Consider the following 20,487-nt stretch of genomic DNA (forward strand, 5'->3'; position numbering starts at 1 on the left):
CAATGGACATGTCACAGCCCACATCAGAAGTCCTACAATCATGAACTTTTCTTCCCTCCAAGGCCAAAATACGTTTGGTGCCAAACGATCTAAAATTTGCCTCAAACGCGACAAGCACAACAGCCGTTCACCTACCAAGGACGCCCTGGTGACTTTTCTAGCTCTCACCCACGTGAATATCGGTGGACTCCACGTTGTGCTCAAGTGTTCCTCCTCGAAACTGCGCATGAAGGAAACTCCGGCAGTTTTACTTCAGAGTGGTACTTTTTTATGATATTTTTCCATGAATAAAGAGTATTTCCAATTGTCTGTTTACAAGCTTTATAATTTTATGGTTGTTTTTTCTTTCCTTTTTTATTACGTCTTATATCTTGGATTTTCTGAAATCTCTGTGCAGCTGAGTAACCCTTTCCTGTCCTTTCTGTTACCTTCTGAGACATACTATATGGGTTTGGATCTCTGACTGGAAACGTTCATGTGTAAAGTACTGTTCATACAATGTGATGAAACGCTTTGCTTTTCACTGTACTTTACGAATGTGTTCCCTAAGAGAGAAAAGTATGGCGTTTACAGATAATTTGTGCCTTTTTTAATTCTTGATTCCTGCAGAAACATAGTAGTTACAAGTTGGCCCTAACTACACTGGTGATCGGACCGGCCAGACGAAGCTTGTAGGGTAAGAACGCCCTTCTCCGGACGTCACCTGAGACAGGAGGTTCATAGGACTATTATAATAATAGAAAATGCAATAAAATAACTTAAAAATAAACTTTATCATTTAGGAAGTACGGTTACATTTATTTTAAAGAGACAGGATGCAAATTAAAAATACAAAAAAAAACGATTATCATTCTAGTAATGGAGGAAGAATTATAGATTTATGCTAAAAGTAAAATAAAGATGCAAATGGTTGGTGAGAAATAAGTGACCACATTGAATATTTCTTTAGATTCAGTAGTAATGGAATTCTAATTGGACAATACTTTACAATAGTTAAGTATGCATTACAAGGGATAGTAAATGTATTTTAGGATAGGGCTTTGGATTAGTTTACATTATCTTTCCAAGTAATGAAATAATAAGAAGCAATGAAGAAAGACAATGATTGTGAAAGCCAAGGCGTCCCTTGTTTACAAGCAGCTGAGATTTCTGAATTTCACTCTAGTGGTGACGTTTGGTACTGCGTGCAGCGTATTTGAAGCCACTGGATAGAGTACAACAGAGACCTCTAGTGGTACAAATTGTAAAAGACATGTTATACGAATGACTATATTTTTAATTGCATGGTGCGCAAATGTTTAAATCAAAAACCGCAATATAAGTATATACTGTATTGATGTCCAACATGTTATAGAAAAAATGTATAACAAAGCCCAAAAATAAGCATTAATAATCATATTCGTAGACAAACTGGTTAAGATTCTACTCAAAATAGCTTCTTGTGTTGGAGGCGACAATTGTGTGGATTATCGGTGTTGCCATGAGGTCGGTTGCTGCACTTGTATTATTAGACTTGCCTCTTTAGGTTGCAAGAATGAAGAAGATGCTGAATATGTCTCATTTTCTGTCATCCTCGAGTGAACGCAAGTGGGAAAGTATAGAAGACAAATCTAATGTGACATGTCCCTCCCATATTTATATGTGACGTTGCCCTTTCTCAAGCTGCACCCCACATGGGGTCTAAGAATCAAGACAAACCCCTAGAAATCTGGGTGCTTGAGTGTTGTATGTATATATACAATAAAATGTCTTTAATTCAGCTTTGATGGGACCTGAGAGGTGACAGATGAACTAATACACTGGATTATTGGACTGCCATGTATATGTTGTGGATGAACTCTACCTAGAGAATCTCTAGGAAGAAAGTCCAATGTACAGGTCAGATGCCAGATAATCAGAACTTCTGAACTATCGGATGCCCGATTAAAGGGATTTTGTTGTATGTATATATTTAATAATTTGTATGTAAAGTTAATGTGCAACCAAGTGATCTCAGTGAGAGCAGTGCATGGGGTTATAAGGAATTGGTGACATTTATATAGATGTGACCCATTTTGTATATCACGGTATAACGACGCACTGGTTTTTGCCGTCACTCGCTGTTTCCGTAATTGGCAAATACCACAAGTCAGTGCAGACGATGTGAAGAGGTGGAAGATGACATTACTGCTGAGAGAGTTACGCTAGTTTGTCATAGCATGGAATGAATGTCCCATCATTACAACATGTTATACTTACAGGAACGTCATTGTGTTACCAGTGTATGTTCCTTATTATAAGTTACCACTTCACTGGAATTTATACTCATCACCCAAAACTAAGTGTGAATTATGTTTTACATTTTTTGCTCCCCTTCTCCTATTTTGAGCAAATAAAAATACAGTCTCTTGGCTCGTACAATCGATTCCCTGCATATTTAGTGATGCTGTTTTTAACTTGGATTTTGATAATATCTCTGGTATTTATGTCTTGTCACTTGCCACTCTGTTGTAAGCTTCATAATGAAACAGAATGTTTTTATATGGATGTGCTGTCATTGTGTGATTTATTTCTTCCATGAGCCGTGATGTGTCCAAATAGAATATCCAAACTATTCAGAAAGTGGCCGGACAAGGGGATTTGGAGGATGGTTACTAATGCAAAATGTAGATGATAGATAGATTAACAAAAAAAGGAGCTGGAAAAGCCTAAAGAAAGGCTCCAGCACACAGACTGCAACCCACCAAGCTATGGCACATAAGTCAGCGAAAAAGAGGGTAGCACTTTATAGAAAATTACATCAAAAATGGTGTATTTATTGGCCCGTGTGAACAGGTGGAAATGCTTCAGCTCAAAAGCAAGTGGATTTTCAACGTAACTAAACAAGCCTCATCGGGTCTAAGAAATCTATGTAATAATGTGAACAGCTTGTATTGTGGAGTCTGCTCCACTTCAGAGTTATCACATATATTGGGAATAACCCTTTCCCGTCTAAGGTAGTTTTCACCTTCCTGACCAGGCCAAATTTTTTAAACCAATGTGCTATTTTATGTGGTAATAATTTTTTTCTTGACACGTTGTATTTTATGTTAGTGGTAGATTTAGGTTAATATGATTGGCATTTATATTAAAGAAATAGAAATTTGATGCATATATTTTGAAAAAATCTCCATTTTTGAACTTTGAAATTTTTATGTCCCTAAAAACTTTATTTTTGTGCCATACTGCAGAATTTTTTTAAATAAATAACATTTACCATATGTCTACATTAAATACGCTCTATTTTTAATTGATATTTTTTTGTTAGGATTTATTATAAGGGTTAAAAGTTTAGCAGTAATTTTTCTTTTTCTCAATGAGATTTCCAAATTCTCTTTTTTTAGGGGCCCTTTACACATTTGAAGTGATTTTGAGGGGCCTATGTCACGTGTACCCCTCAAGATATTCAAAACTGTATTGAGAAATTTTGTATACCCCACAGGGCTTCATGCTGTTAAATGAAAAATTACTTTTTATGCACAAAAATGTTACTTTAGCTCCCAATATTGTCATTTCAGTAACGGAGCAGAAGAAAATAGACAATTAATTTTGGGCCAACACCCCACATGTGGCTGGAAGATACTTTTTGGATAAACGGCAGGGCTTGAAAGGCAAGAAGCAAAATTTTACATTGGAGCACAATTTTGGCTGGAATAGATTCCATATGCCATGTCACATTTGCAGAGCTCCTGAGGTGCCCAAAGAACGGAAAGTCTCTAGAAAAGGCCCCATGTTAGTTACTGCATTCCTCAAGGAATTCAACTAAGGGTATGCTGGCCATTTTAGATCCAAAGATGCTTCACAAAAGTTTATAACATTGGAACAAGAAAAATGTTTTCTATGAAAATGTTACTTTAGCCCCAAATGTCTCAGTACACTGAAATCCCATAAGAGGCTGAAACCTATTTTTGGGGCCCATAGCTGGGTTCAGAAGGAAAGGAGCGCTATTTGGCCTTTGTTAAGCTATTTTGGAAGAGATAGACTATAAACATCATGTTACATTTGCGGAGCTCCTGAAGTGCTAAAATCCAAAACCTCCCACAATTACCCAAATTATAAAAACTACACCCACTATGAATTCATTTAGGGGTGGGGTGAGCATCTTGAACCCACAGGCATTTCAGAGAATTTTATAACACTAGGCCTTGAAAAAGAAAAAAAAAATTTTTTTCCACTAAGATGTTGAAGAAGCCACAAATTTTCATTTTTACAAGGGTAACGTTGAGTACATCAATACTCCATATGTGGTCGGAGACTACTCTTTGGGCTCAGAAGGGAAGAAGCGCTATAAAACTTTTGGCTCACAATTTTACCTGGAATAGATTGCAGATGACATGTCACATTTCAAGAGCCCATAAGGTGAGAAACCCACAAAAACTCCCATAATTGAACCCATTTTGGAAACTGTATCCCTCAAGGAATTCATTTCTGGGTGTAGTGAGCATCTTAAGCCAGGTGACAAGTCACTAAACACTTGGAGGTGAAATTGAAGGATGACATTTTTTCAACCAAAATGTTGGTTTAGCCCCAACGTTTTGCAAGGATAACAAGAAAAATTGGACCCTATAAATCATAATACAATTTTCTCCTGAAAATACAAATCTCCAGTATGTGGCCAGAATGGTTTGGGGTGCCATGTCACATCAGCAGAACGCCTGATGTACCAGAAAAGCAGAAACCCCCAAAGTGACCACATTTAAAAAAAAAAGTGTACCCTTCAATGAATTTAGAGGTATAGTGCACATGTTGACACCATATGTGTTTCACTGAATTTTATTAATTTATCAGCAGGAGATTATCACAGCCTGACTAGGTCTCATGTGCAGGCCAGTCAGGTTAATCTGTGTAACCCCGCCCCTACCACTGATTGGCAGTTTTCTGAAACTGTACAGTGTACATAGGAAGCTGCCAATCAGCGGTGGGGGAGGGGTTACATCGAGCTCAGCATTTATAGCGCTGCTATATCAACAGCAGATAAAGCATGGATTATATCAAAACTGTACCAAGCAGTCCAGTCAGTGATACATTGCTTGAATCAGGCTTTCTAGCTCTATATTATGCTGCTTTCAGATTACATAGCAAAAACCTGCCGTCAGATTCCCTTTAATAGTGTATATAAGTAATAAGTTGCTTGTAAACTAAAATTTGGTTATACTTTTTTGTTGGTGCCTTAAGTTTTATTCAGTTGAGGTTTCTCTGTGTACATTTAGAATCACATTCATTTAGACTGGCGTTACGCACATAAGTTTTAATGAAGGGGCTTGCTGGAGTACAATGTGCCTTATTCATTAAGTAGAGTATGACTCTTCATGGACTAGGTGTATCTGATAACCAGCATGCGCTGTAGCCAAACGTGTCCTCCAATTAGTGACTGGAGTACACTTCTGGAGTAAGTTACACCACTAGAGTGGCATAATGTATCATGATTTGAGTAGCCACGCCCCGTCCATATCCTGCACATTCTATCTCATAATAGTGGAGCTGGCGTTTATGCTAAACATTGCAACTTATTAAGGAGTAGTGATGAGCGAGCACTAAAATGCTCGGGTTCTAGTTGCTCGAATCAAGCAAATTGGAATGCTCGAGTGCTCGACCCCAGCAACGAGCCTAATTTAAGTCTATGGGAAACTCAAGCATTTTTTCGGCGGCACCCCCTCCACCCCGGAGGTCTGCAGGGGGCCAAAAACTGTCCATGCTCAAATGGCATGGGAACAGCATGGGGAAGACCCCTGGAAGCATCTCTGACTCCCAGGTCACTGCTGTGAACAATGTTGTCAGAGTATTACCCCACTTTTACGGATTCACAATGAAACATACAAAAACTAAACCAAAATGGATTTTCGTGGGAAAAATGTCAAGGAACATCCTTTCCAAGGTAATGACTTGTATATAAAGCAAAATAAATAACCAAAAACAAAAATGCTCCTCAATGCGCCCTTGTGAAGAGCTTCACTGACACACTGCTACAAACTGTAAATGGAAGACAATATTTTACACGATCGCTACAAATGGCTGGATTTGTACCGCAGTTATATGTGATATGTCTGATGGACGCCTACTGTTTTAAATAGCGGGCTTGTAGTTTCCTATTATTCACAGCGACCACGTGTGAATAGCTTCACTGACAAACTGCTACAAACTGTAAATGAAGGATAATATTTTCCACGTTCACTACACATTTCTGAATTTTTATCGCTGTAATATGGGATCACGTCTGATGATGGAAAAGATCTGGCTGTATTCTGCAGTGCTAACAAGCAAATGGAGAAGTAAAATGGTGTACTCTGGATTGCTTTTTTAAGCAAATGATCAGGATTAACATAAAAAAAAATAGCTCTGGCCCCTGATATCTGGGGCTATGTCTACGGATATCTGTAACAGCAGGAGCAGACAGAACGTGCAGTGGACCCTCTTGTGCTGTGTACACTGCCACAAACCCTGCCTGCCTGCCTAACTCGTGCTATCAGGATTAATATATGCAGCTGGATTAGTCCTCAGAAGAACTGTTAGTTCAGATGGATATATATATATACATACTCCTGGAGTACCACTACCTATATGTAACTATTACACCGCCAATTCTCTCCCTCACACAGCAGGACCTCTCCTTACTCTGCCTGTTTCCGGGATAGGCTTTGATGAGCATAGCGGCGCCCGGTCTTATATAGACTCGATGACGCTATTCGGCCAGCCAATCACTGTAATGCCACAACCAACATGGCTACGACATTACAGTGTGTGGCAAACAATCCCTGCATGGTCATTGGCTCTCTAAAGAGAGCCAAACATGCATGGCGGGGAACAGAGCTCCCGCCCGAGCAACCCCGAAAATACTCGCCGAGCATGTCGAGCAGGGTGATGCTCAGGCGAGTACCGAGCAGTGGTGAGCACGCTCGCTCATCACTGTTAAGGAGTTTTACACAATTCCAACATAAATCCCTTAATGAATCAAGCCCTTAGTCTATATAAGGGTTGTCCACTACTAGGACCAACCCTTCTCAATTACTGTTTCCACGAAGTAAAGTAATAGCAGCTATACTCACCTCCGGTGGTGGCGCCATTCCAGCTGGATCACTGAGGGGCTCCTGCAGGAACTGAGCAGTCGATGTCTTTGATCCTAGCTGTAATCTTTAATTTACCTCTTTGATGCCACAACCTATAGTAACAGTGGCATCTAGGTTGCTAAATAAAGTTAGGGGGCTTTCTTAGTCAATAAACCTACACAATGGCCCCCACAGCTGCAATGTTAAATCATGCCTCGCAGCATCGCGCAATGAAGCAACCAGGTTCACGTTCTGTATAGGGACTACAATAAAAAAAGTAAAACAATAAAATAAAATGTTTATAAAAAAAATAACATACATCCCTGTTCTTTGATGTGGACTTGGGAACTGAGCTGGCAGATGACGGCTGTGTTATTCAGCTATCATCTGCTTCTAACAGTAGTGAATGGAGGGAAGCTCCACCTGCGGCTGCTACACCCCCCCAGCATCTTAGTGCACGCTGCCTTAGATCTTATCTTTATGGCACAAGGTAATGGAAATCTTTGACAATGACGATATCTTTTATAATGTAACCTCTGAATCTATTGTCTATTATTACCTTTTCTTGTTACATGTTATACCTACTATTGTCACTGACTTACCTTATAAGGTTATTACCTTGAAAGCCACATGTTATACCTACCTTTGCTATCAATGCTCCTTATGTGAAGGTACCTTTTGATACGATCTATGCTGGGTTTTTTACCATTATATTACCTGGCCGGCAGCTTACACTCACATTTGTGATACAATCTATGCTGGTTTAGGGATGTTAGTCTCCTTGCAGGATCTTTACCATCTCATCCTGCCTCTGTAGCTGTCCTCTCCTATCCCCAACCCCTCCCCTCCTTTCCTTATTTATTGTCTTTGTATAACTTTAAATATCATTCAATAAAATTTATATTTTATGATACAAAATCCCTTTTATGTCATTTTGGGTCTACCAACAGGCGGATTAAGATACAAATAGGGGAGATTCTCCCCCTATATTTAACCTCTTCTTCCCAAAATAGATGACACATAGGGTTGCCTTGACAGCCTTGGGTCTGCTGAACACGCCAGTGCTTGTCATGACAGTACTCCTTTGAACACCAGCCTATGGAGAGTAGGAGACTGTGATTTTTGATATATAAAGAAGCAGGGCTGTCATCAGGAATTTCAGCACCCCATTCTGGCAAAATTTTCGAGCCCCCTTGAAACTCCACCCCAGCTCCGCCTCCATCTCTTGAATCTTCCACACTCCCACCACCCAATCTTGGAAAAACTCCACTTCTGCACCACGTCCTTACCAATCACACATTAACAGTTCCCATCAAACACTATATCACATACATAGCCAGCAGCTTTTGTTTTGGCCAAAAGATTTTTTAAGCCTGCCACCACGACAAGGTAGACTCCTTTGGCAGGGCCCTACTCTACTCTAACCTATTAAACATTTCTTAAAATATCCAATACTCTGTTTAGTGATATTTTTCTTTATTTTTCTTTAAGGGAATGTGTCACATACATTTTTAAACTAACTGAAATCAGATTGTGATAATTTTTTATAATCTGTATTTCTGATTGCAGATTATTGTATTTTGTTTTCTGTACATTTATGGAAGCTGCTCTCTTGCCTATTTGGAGATATGGACATTAGACATTATAGGGGACTCTATGTATTTCCTTGGGACAGTTTTCTTTACATGTTCTTATATTTAGTGACATGCAGATGTTATTGTGCAGGAAAGGGGAAGAGGTGAGCTGTGACACTACCTAATGTGAATGGTGGATTCTGTTATCTCTCATTGTAATCCTGCTTGTTATAATAATGAGGTGACTGATGAAAAGGGATCTCTTCTGGATGTGTCAGTCTATTAGAAAAGCAGTTTCTGGATATTTATTATTTTGTGATATAAGGGGTGACAAACTTTAAAGTAAATTCTTCCAAAACTTTAAGCTATGATTAAAAGGATTGGCCATTTTCTGGTTATTGTTGACCAATGTGTTTGAGAGGATGATAAGGCACTTACTAATCTGGCCTTTCTTGAATTTTGGCACTAAACATGAGATATGGGAAATAGAAATATAGTCTATGTTGAATTTTGTCACTAAGTGCCTTTTATTCCTCTCACAAACACATTGGTTAACAATAACCAGAGAGTGGTCAATGCCCTTAACATAAAAGCTTCGGAACACATTCCCACTAAACATTTCGCTCTTTTTCATAAGAGTCATTTAGTTAAATCCTTTGGTCAATTATGTAAAGTGCAAATTATAGTGTCAGTAACAAAACAAACAGAAAACAAAACAATGACAAGATGTATAACCAATTAATACAATGAAAATAAGGTCATTTTGTGAGGTCAGGAAAATGCAATATAAAAACAACAAACTGAACCATAATAATAAAGATGTATTTCCATAAATCTAAGAACAACAGACAATAGTGCACTCTATCCTTAGAACTGAGCCCTAATAATAAATGGGTATTCCCATCTGGGGCACTGATAGTACATCGCTGGGTCAGTCAGGTGCAGGTCCCACAACTGAAACATTACTAACTGATCTGTTACATCTCTCTAATACTAGGACTTTGGGTCAGTAATCCGGCAGTCAGGCTAGGATACTCATCCATAATACAGGGGAACATTCATGGCATAAATACACTAATGTAAAACTGGCTGCAATGTGGAAGATGTGAAGATGCAAATTGACATATGTGGAACAGGCAGTCGTCTTACCTTCTGGTTAGCAAAATCATTAATCAGGTCTTTAATATTCAGGCGTCTGGAGAGCTCATGCTCAATTGATAGAAGGGCTAGGCTGTTCAACCGTTATTCTGTCATTGTAGGACGCAGATAGTTCTTTACCAATGAGAGATTGCTAAATGCTATCTGTACTTCTGCTACTGAAAGTGGTAGGATGCTAAAAATTCTGAGTGCAATACACACCTCTCCATATATTCCTTGAAGCTTGAATTTGTAGATGGCGTTTAGTAAATCCAGTGGACCCATATTTTCTGTAAATGTACCTTCATAAACTTTCCGAAGATGTTGCAGCTCAGAAAGTAACGATGATGTTTAGATCCTTAGGGTATGCAGAGATCAATTCTTCAGTGGATGCCACCAGATTTTTTTTCACTAATTGTCCTCACCTTAAGAGCTGGAGCAAACAACTTGCAGACATATTCCATTGATCTGAGGCGCTGGTGAAAATGAGAAATTATAGTGTCCATTGCCACAAGAAGGCCATTAGCTTTGAAGTGCTCTTCAGGATTTGCAGCTTCATGATGCTTTGACTTTCTTTGGCACTATTGTTGAGCATTCAATAGGTCCTTTGCAATCTGGAATCTGCTACCAAACCAGCTTCAGAAAGCAGAGTGGGACACTTTTCCCTGAGTAATATCGTTTCTTCAGAGAGAGGTTTAAGGTTGGCAGCTCCAACTTCCAAAAGAGACAGATCTAGATTGTAGTATTTTTTTTCTCTCCTCAAAAGTCGTAAGAACTTTTACCCAAAATGTTGCTAAAATCACTGCCCTGAAAGACAAAAAATAGTCTTGGACATCTTCAGCTTCTGAATGTGCATCATTTGTAAGTTTTCCGTAAGAAAGAACTTCATCAAGAAACTTCAAAATGCTTGGCAGCCTCTATTCTTGAGCTCCACCGGGTGTCACTTAGACCATGTAAAGGCCTTCCAACTGCATCAAGTTGGAAGACCGTTGCTAAACAGAATGTATAGCCGGTTTAGGCTTCCAAAAAAGTCTTCATTTCAGGACAGCTTGCAACAGCATGAACACCCACAAAGTTTATACAATGGGCAGTACAAAGACAAAAGAGAGCCCTTGGAAATTTCACTAGAATTTTGGCCCTTACACCTTTAATCCTACCAGACATGTTTGCTCCTTTATCATATACCTGGCCTCTGCAGTTTTTAGGTCAATGGCATGCTCATTCAGTCTTGATATAACCATGTCCTCAATTTCTTCTCGTGTCTTCTGAAAAAAAAATGTATGTCTCTCTGGAGACATACCTCAAAAGTACAACGCTCTGTTCAGTGCGTGAGACATCTGAAGTAGCATCACAAATAAAAATAAATAGCTTCTTTCCTATCTGAAAATATGGCATCCAGGACATGTTTTCTATAAATATTTATAAATTTATTTTGTATTGTCCAAGATAGATAATGAGCTGGAATTTTTTTGCTTTTCTTGACTAAACTTGAATTTTCTAGATGCTCTTTTAGTACACTGTCATATTGTGATTTCCAAAGTTCCAAGAAAATTGCCGTTATGTAGATCTCAAATTCTCTGCAATATTCCCCTGAAAGCCATGTTGCATTAACCTAATTGCAGTGTCGCATCCAAAAGTCTTTCTAGAAGAGTCACGAGCTTCTCCACTTCCTTCGCTAAACTTCATTGCATCTCAAAGTCAACAGCATGGCCACCTAGGGCATTTTGGAGGGTTCTCCAACTCCAGTAGTGCTTCCTGTTCTGTGCAATATGTTCATGCTCTGGTAACTTGAGGTACAGGCGATTTCATTTGAAAACCAAAGGATTAAAACCTTCTTTCCGATAAAGTCTGCTCCCAGTCTTGATTCTCTGATCAACAGAAAATGCCATGCACGCTACACAATACATTGCTTTCTTACTTGGGCTCCATGTTAGCCAATCCCTGAAAAAATGTTCATGCCCATTAGATGACTTGGCATATAGGAGAAAGTCACTAAAAGAACGGTCATCAACATCCTTAGGCAGAGATTGTACTATCTGCTTCAATACTTCGTTATTAGAAAGCCCTGAAAATACAATCTTCTCCCTTTCCTTGTCCATGATGACATCTGGCCACATTGCTGGGTCTTTCCAATCGATTTCTTCTCCTTGTAATGTTACATGAATGCACTCCTCTGAAGAAAACGACTCTGTGTAGTAGAGGCGAGAGAGCCTTTAAGAGAACTCTTACATGATGCTTCAAAGATGGAGAGAGATTGCCATCTGCTGTCCAGACACAGTCAAGCGGAACCAAGATATACAAGAGAAGTTGAAGAGAGAGCAGATTTAGATGCTGGACCCGGTCAGGTGACTTCCAGGAAGGAGTTCCTGGAGATAAGAGGCCAGCGCGCCAAGCCTGAGGAGTTTTTGGCGCCAAGCAGCAGAGAGGAGCAGACGTGCTCCCTGCATGCTGAGAAGACCTGCGTGGCAGGCCTAAGCCGGAGGCCTGCCAGGTGCCATAGCCGGGCAGCGGTGGATGAGCTCCGGATCCCTCACAGATGTGACCCAAGTGCTGTACCTACTGAGGAGAGTCGGAACCTGCTTGCGGTGCTGAGTGAGTTCGCGGAACCCGACGTCGCCCGCCGACAGACGAGATCTGGACCCCCCTATCCCCGGCTTGAGAGACTGCCTCCAACGGCCAGGAAGAGAGGAGTTGAGAGACTGCTGAGCCAGGAAAGTCACGCCAGTAAAAGCAGAAGAGCTGCATACGTGAACAGGGCCGTCACTTCTTCTGTTCACTCACGGTACCGGGGCCAGTTGGGTTTAGGTACTCAGGTTGGGAGGGGAACAGTTGGGGTGGAAGAAGCTAAACTTGCTTTAATTGATTTTGTCCGGAAAAGACTTGCGGCCTAGCGGGAATAACCGGTGACCCCCACTAGAGCCATATACAGAGATAAAGAACTGACGTGGTGACTCCCCTGACTGGGTGCACTACATTACTTTGAGAGACTTCGTATTTTGCTAATATTTCAAATTACCGTTCAATACCCTTGTTGCTATCCCCTTGCTCAAAATACCTGTTTTATATATACATAAACTGTTTATAATCATCTCTGACTGTCCCTGCCTTGTGTCTCTGTGCGTTGCATTCCGGCAACTGCATTACATCTGCACTTTGGCAGCAAGATTGTCCTTCATATACATGTTCTAAAATGGAACATGACCATGAAGGCATTGGCTCTTCTTCCATCTCCATAAAAACAGTGGGAGGGAGTATTTTGTGAGAAGGACTCTTTGGTGACATGGTACTGGACCGTGTTTCCGCAGATTCTTCTGTTACTGCACCAGTTGGCATAGCTGCACCCTCTTTTTACAAGTGGGTGTGTGCGTGCACCTCATCACTTTGGGGCTCTCAACTCCTATTGTGCCGCAAGAACCAGGGTGCGCCGGCAGCTTGGGAACAAAGAGCGGGTCGGCAGTGTCTGACGTCACTGATGTCAGATGAGGCCAGCCCACTCTGCTGCGGCCATACAGTGTAAGTAGCTGCGGCTGTGAGTGACTGGGGCCCAGATCTTAATAAAGCCGACGCGGCTTCAGTCACTGCTCAGTACATAGTAATCGGCTGCTCTAACCGCGCACTGGCACTGACTGACAGTGTAAAATGTTCTGCGTATAGCTATGATTATAATGGAGTGCAGATATTGTGGTGCATATACTTACCGCCAGTTTATGAGTAGATCTGCTGACTCCTTTATCTTCGATGTCTTCCATTGGGATCCGCTGTCAACTTGATGCTCAGCTGCATAAAAAAAAAATCCGGCCTCCTTCCTCCCCTTAATAGCCGGCCATCACACACCTTTTCCCAACACCCATGACAGCTTTTTCATGAGTGTGAGGAAATCTTACTACCGGTAATGGTAAAAATGATCATAGACATGTGCAATGATGTTTGTTTAAAAAAAAAAATCCGGCCTCCTCCTCCCCTTAATAGCCGGCCATCGCACACCATGTTATTTCTTCTCAGCCCAAGACAGCACCGAAAGATGGAGCTGTCATGAGCAAGAAGAAACCCAATTACCGATTAGTGTAAAAAGTTCTGCACATGTCTATGATTATAGTGAAGTGCAGGTGTTGTGGCGCTTATACTTACCGCCAGCATATGAGTAGATCTGCTGGCATCTCTTTCTTCCACTGGGATCCACTGTCATCTTTATGCTCACCTGTAAAAAAAAAAAAAAAAAAAAAATCCGGCCTCCTTCCTCCCCTTAATAGCCGGCCATCACACACCTTTTCCCAACACCCATGACAGCTTTTTCATGAGTGTGAGGAAATCTTACTACCGGTAATGGTAAAAATGATCATAGACATGTGCAATGATGTTTGTTTAAAAAAAAAATCCGGCCTCCTTCCTCCCCTTAATAGCCGGCCATCGCACACCATGTAATTTCTTCTCAGCCCAAGACAGCACCGAAAGATGGAGCTGTCATGAGCAAGAAGAAACCCAATTACCGGTTAGTGTAAAAAGTTCTGCACATGTCTATGATTATAGTGAAGCGCAGGTGTTGTGGCGCTTATACTTACCGCCAGCATATGATTACAATATCTGTCTTCTCCATGTTTAGAGTCTGTCTTTGGGGTCCCTCAGTGTTGTGTCCATGGTTATCTTCATTCCAGCAGTTTTTCCAGATGATCAGTGATGTTCACTCTTCGGTTCTTCAAGGTCTTCTGGAGGCTGAGGAAGACAGCTCGCTCTGGTGACTATGGAGCTGGTGTCTTGTCAAGGGTTTCCATGTTGACAAAAGAAAATCCCTTGAACATGGCCTGGTCCTTTGCTGATAGAGGTGACTTTTTGGCCTCCGCTGCTTCTAATTTCTCCAGATGGTGTGGTCGAGAACGGTGATGAGCTTTAGTTGGCTATAAAACAAAAAAAGAATCATAACATTAAGAATATGACTTTTTATCACATTCCTGGTTTTAAACTGCACTAAAATTACCAAAATCTTAATCCTTCTGGAGAAGGATGATGTCCACATTAACTTGAAAGTGAAAAGTGAAATGATCTGAACCATCAGACCAGGACCAGCAGCTCTGGATGATGTTGGTTTAACAATGTTAGTGTCAGCGGTAAATAATACTCAACAGAAAGTCAACACCAAAAAATGATAGAAACAACTATCAGCTTTCAATAAGTGTTCTCTACCCATCATTGTTTCCCCTATGCAGAGATGATGGTGCAATGTGATCTGGACATATACTTACTACAGGGATGTGTGGTGGAGGCACTTTCAGGGCTTCCACAGAGACCCAGTCAATACACTGGAAAAACACCTGCTCTCTGATGTTACCATGGACTCCTAAGCGTCTGGCTGGATCTTTCTGTAGGAGCTAAAAACAATAAATTAAAACCCATGAAGGTAAGTGGTAGAGACAATAAAACATTCTCACGACATCACCATTTAAATGAATATTATACAACCCCTAGTACTAATAACTTGGAGTTATACTGACCTGTTTAATGATGTCATCAATGCCGGAGGATGCCTCATCGAGTGTCAGATGGAACGTACACTCACTGGTAACCATATCTTTTAAGATGACACCAAAAGAATACCAGTCTACTCCGGCGTTATACTCCTTGCCAGGAAAAATCTATCATGGAAGAGAGAACAGAAAGGTCAAAATGTTAACACCCCATGGACTATAATTTTTGTGAAAATTAAATAGGAAAGCACTATTGTCTGCACCTCAGGAGCCATGTAGCCCGGTGTTCCAGCGTATTCGGTGGCTGTTCGGTCTCCATGCATGTTGTCAATTGCGAGACCGAAATCTGTGATCTTAATATGGCCCGTTTCAGCCACCAGGATGTTCTCGGGCTTGAGGTCTCTGTGGATGACGCCCTTGGAGTGGAGGTACTGGATTCCACAGACCAGTTCAGCGGCATAGAATCTGACAAAAAGACATGAATGAGTGTAGCTTCCCGAGGAGAAGACAAGAAACACCAAGATCCAGCCAATATTATCCACATGATCAACCAAAACAAGATGACTATATACAGGACATACAACAAATCCTGCCAGATCCCACTGATGAATAATGAAGCCACTCAGGTTTCTGTCGCTGCAGTCTACAATATTTTTGATATAAAAAGCACCAGAACCCAAAGGCATATAATACAGCACCGAAGTGAACAGAACCAACCCTAGACATTTATGTACAGTTATAATCAGGATTGTAGGTAACATAAAATGTACCTTGCGCTGTGTATGTCAAGCCGCCCCTTCGTCAGTAGGAAGGTGTTAAAGTCCCCGCAGCTCACGTATTCCAGACCAAGCAGCACATAGCGCTGTAGCACAGAAAAACGTATAAGTATATTTATATGCAGGTAAAGTTGCCAAAAGATTACAATATCTACACACATACTACAGAATAGGTCAGTATAACTATAGGCAACAGGATAAATGGAAGGTTGATAGTATACATTTCCCATTTAAGAGGGATTACATTTCAGATGTCCCAACATTTTTTCAATGTTCTAGCTGACGACCATATGAGGCACCTCTAATGACAAATGACACCTTAGGGATCATAATTGTGCTCCTGTGGAGGGTTATTTAAATATGCGGTTATGTATAATGATTTTCTTTAGAGTGGCATACGGAGATTTAAAGGACTGCTGTACATTTTGTTTAATTAATATTCAATGTAATTTTATTTCAGACATTTACAGGGGATGCCCTGTTATTACTGAGGCTCGGGTCAAGCATGGTGCCAGTCAAAGGTTTACTGCCTCAGAGGGGTTTTACTGCAGGGGGATATTTACTGCCTGGGGGGTGTATTTACTGCTTGTAGGGGGGGTATTTGCTGTGTGTGTGAGGGCATTTACTGTGTGTGTGAGTGCATTTACTGTGTGTGGGGTTGGTGCAGACACAGTATGGTTAGTGGGGGGATGAGTGTGGACATAGTATGAGGAGCAAGGGGAAAATGTATGCGGACACAGTATTGGGAGCGAGTGTCATGGGTGTGTCAGAGGTGACAGACAGTCGCCCTGCAGTTGGTTGCAGGAGATCTCTACATTTGGCATTACAGACAACTTGCTAGAGGCTGGCTGTCTCTAGGACCCAGCGGCTACCTCCCTCTGGCTAATTATCTCCCTCGTGTGGGTGTATAATTAACTGCTGTGTCTGAGAGGGAGGTGCCGGCGATATTCATTACTACTTGTGAGGCTTTAGCAAGAGCAGTACTTCATCCTCTCTGGAGCTTGAGGCCGTGTGTTCATTTGTCTGGAGTCGTCTAAAGCTAAGAATCTGGGCTCCCTTTTCCTTTTGTGTTGCACTAGTCTTTCCCACACCAGGCACGACATTATCACCGGCCGAGCACGTTTTGAAAAGGAAAAAAAAAATCTGCCTTTTTTTTTTCTTTCTCTGTGTGTTTTTGGGCGTGGACCTTTTTTTTTTCCTTTCTCCCTACGTACGGGTTCAGTTGCAGAGCTCGCAGAGCAGTTTCACAGTCTGCCTCTGGAGGTGAATGACTTCCGCTGTGAGGTTTAGCAGCAGCATCAGCGGTTACAGGTCGCCAATCTGAAGGTCTCTGCAGGTAGGCCGGTCCAGCCTGAACCCAAGGTTGTCCTCCTGGACAGGTTTTCAGGAGGTAGGGATACGTTTTTTTGTATTTAAGGAGGCATGCAAATTATACTTTAAACTTCATCCTTACTCCACTAGTAATGAGGAGCTACGGATTGATATTGTGATATCTCTATTACAGGGAGATCCTCAGTCATGGGCGTTTTCTTTACCGCAGGACTCTGTTTGTGTCCAGTCTGTGGAGGGGTTTTTCGAGGCTCTGGCCCTCATTTATGATGACCTTGACCGAGTCGCCTTGGCTGAGTCTAGGCTACGTCGCCTTAAGCAGGGAAATAGGTCAGTGGAAACATTGAGTTCGGAATTCCGCAGATGGGCAACGGATTCCAAATGGAATGACTCAGCCCTTAGAAGTCAATTTTGTAAGGAGCTTACTGAAAGGTTGAAAGATGCCTTGGCAGTATATGAAACCCCTCAGTCCTTGGAGGCTGCCATGTCTTTGGCCATACGTCTTGATAAACGCCTTCGGGATTGACAGGTGAGACCACCTTCTCCGGGGCCTTCTTGTTGGGGTTGTGTATCTCTGCCAGGGGAGCGGTCTGGGGGTGAACCAGTATTGGGGGAGGTGGAAGAACCCATGCAGTAAGGGGGTGTATCTGCATCATACATCTCCCCGGAGATTCACAAGAAAAAAGGCATGTTTTTTTTTGTGGGGAAAAAATTTCTCTGTTTGCTGACAGTGGAGCCGGAGTCATCATTTTGGATGCTGAGTTTGTGAAAACTCATGGTCTTGTTTGCTGTACTTTAGATAAACCTATTTCCATTTTCGCCATCAACTCGATGACCCTTGCAGAGAGAGCATTTACTCAGATTGTACATAATGTAAAAGTGAGTGTGGGGTCAGTTCATTGTGAAATCATCCCTTGCTATGTTCTGGACAATCTTCCCACACTGATTGTCTTGGGTATCCCTTGGCTTGTTAAACATAATCCGTTGGTTGATTGGAAAACTGGGGAGATTATTGAATGGGGAGATTACTGCCATGACAACTGTCTAGATATTTCCCTTGCTACTGTCTCTACGGAAATATTACCTGCTTTTCTGTCTGGTTTTGAGGATGTTTTTTCTGAGAGGGGATGTCAGGATTTGCCCCCTCATCTTGCTTATGACTGTCCTATTAACCTGACCCCCGGAGCTAAACTACCGAAGTCCAGACTGTATAATCTTTCTGGCCCTGAGAGACAAGCCATGAAGGATTTCATTGCGGAAAGTCTGGAGAAGGGACATATCAGACCCTCATCTTAGCCCGTGGCTACAGGTTTCTTTGTGAAGAAAAAAGATGGCGGTCTACGTCCCTGTTTAGATTTCCAGGAATTAAATCAAATTACCATCCATGATCCATACCCTCTTCCTCTGATTCCTGATTTGTTCAGCCAGGTTGTGGGAACTAAGGTATTCTCCAAGTTGGATTTAAGGGGAGCCTACAACCTGGTTAGAATCAGAGAAGGGGACGGATGGAAAACAGCGTTCAATACCCCGGAAGGACATTTCGAGAGTCTGGTTATGCCTTTTGGTTTGGCCAATGCACCTGCGGTATTCCAGAATTTCATAAATGATATTTTCCATCATTTGATAGGGAGGTTTGTGGTGGTCTATCTGGACGATATTTTGCTTTACTCCACTGATTTTGAGACTCATCAAGGGCATGTTAAGCAGGTACTCCAGATATTAAGGGATAGCAAACTTTAAGCCAGACTAGAAAAATGTGTTTTCGCTGTTCAGGAGGTGCAGTTTTTGGGGTACTTGTTGTCATCTTCGGATTTTCGGATGGATCCGGAGAAGATCCGTGCAGTCCTTGACTGGGAACGTCCCGAGAACCTGAAGGCTCTACAACGTTTTCTGGGCTTTACTAATTTTTACCGGAAATTCATCCAGAATCACTCTGTTACTGTGAAACCCCTTACTGACATGACTAAGAAGGGGTCTGATTTTTCCAAATGGTCGGATTCTTCCATCCAGGCTTTTTCTTCCTTAAAGAATCATTTTGCCACTGCACCTATACTCATTCAACCCGATGTTTCTCAACTCTTTATTGATGTGTCTGATGTCGGGGTTGGGGCTGTGTTGTCTCAGGATTCGTCCCCTGGTAAATGGCGTCCATGCGCCTTCTTTTCTAAAAAAAAAGTCTTCGGCTGAGAGAAATTATGACGTGGGTAATAGGGAACTTTTGGCGATCAAACTGGCGTTCGATGAATAGCGACATTGGATGGAGGGGGCTGTCCATCCTATTACTGTTATTACTGACCATAAGAACGTGTCATATATCCAGTCAGCTAAACGTCTCAACCGTAGGCAAGCCAGATGGTCCATGTTTTTTACTAGGTTCAATTTTGTTGTCACTTTTCATCCAGAGGTCAAAAATGTTAAGGCTGATGCTTTGTCCCAGAGTTTCACTGGTGGTGGTGACCATGAGAACCCTGCCGCGATATTATAGAAAGGTGTATTCATTTCGGCACTTTATCCTGAACTGGAGGGTGAGGTGCTGGAGGCACAGGGGGACGCCCCTGCCTCCTGCCCTTCAGGAAAGTTATTTGTACCATCCAATCTGCGCTGCAAAGTAATTAAGGAACATCATAACTCTGTGCTTTCTGGGCATCTAGGTGGTAAGGCAACGGTAGACCTCCTCGCTAGTAGTTTTTGGTGGCCGGGGTTGCATCAGGATGTAATTGAACACGTAGCTGCTAGTAGTATTTGCACGCGTTCTAAGGTTTCGCATACCCATCCGTCTGGTACTCTTCTTCCGCTACCTATCCCTAGTAGGCCATGGACACAATTGTCCATGGATTTTATTACTGACCTACTGGTTTCTGCAGGCAAAACGGTGGATTTGGTGGTAGTAGATAGGTTCAGTAAAATGGTTTATTTTGTCGCATTGCCTGCACTTCCAAATGCCAATACACTTGTTCAGGTGTTCATAAATGAGATTGTGATGCTTCATGGGGTTTCCTCCCATGTGGTGTCAGATCGGGGGACCCAGTTTGTTTCCATGTTCTGGAGGGCATTCTGTTCTCGACTGGTGGTGCAGCTGTCCTTTTCCTCTGCCTTCCACCCTTAGTCGAATGGACAGACCGAGCGTGTCAGTCAGAATTTGGAGACCTAC

General features: G+C 41.8%; 1 protein-coding gene across 1 annotated transcript in view; it reads left to right on the top strand.

The window, feature by feature from the left end:
* The first annotated feature begins 40 nt into the window (after nt 1-40).
* LOC141220811 (SH3 domain-containing kinase-binding protein 1-like) overlaps nt 41-20,487 on the top strand; it is a 68,141-nt gene continuing 47,694 nt past the window's right edge. Inside the window, exon 1 of the mRNA XM_073666413.1 lies at nt 41-260. Within this exon, the coding sequence (XP_073522514.1) occupies nt 41-260 (220 nt within the window). The remainder of the gene's footprint in view (nt 261-20,487) is intronic.

This window comes from Phyllobates terribilis, unplaced genomic scaffold (genome assembly GCF_046119375.1).
Source record: "Phyllobates terribilis strain yellow unplaced genomic scaffold, ASM4611937v1 Scaffold_304__1_contigs__length_2301189, whole genome shotgun sequence".
In the NCBI taxonomy this organism is placed as follows: Eukaryota; Metazoa; Chordata; class Amphibia; order Anura; family Dendrobatidae; genus Phyllobates; species Phyllobates terribilis.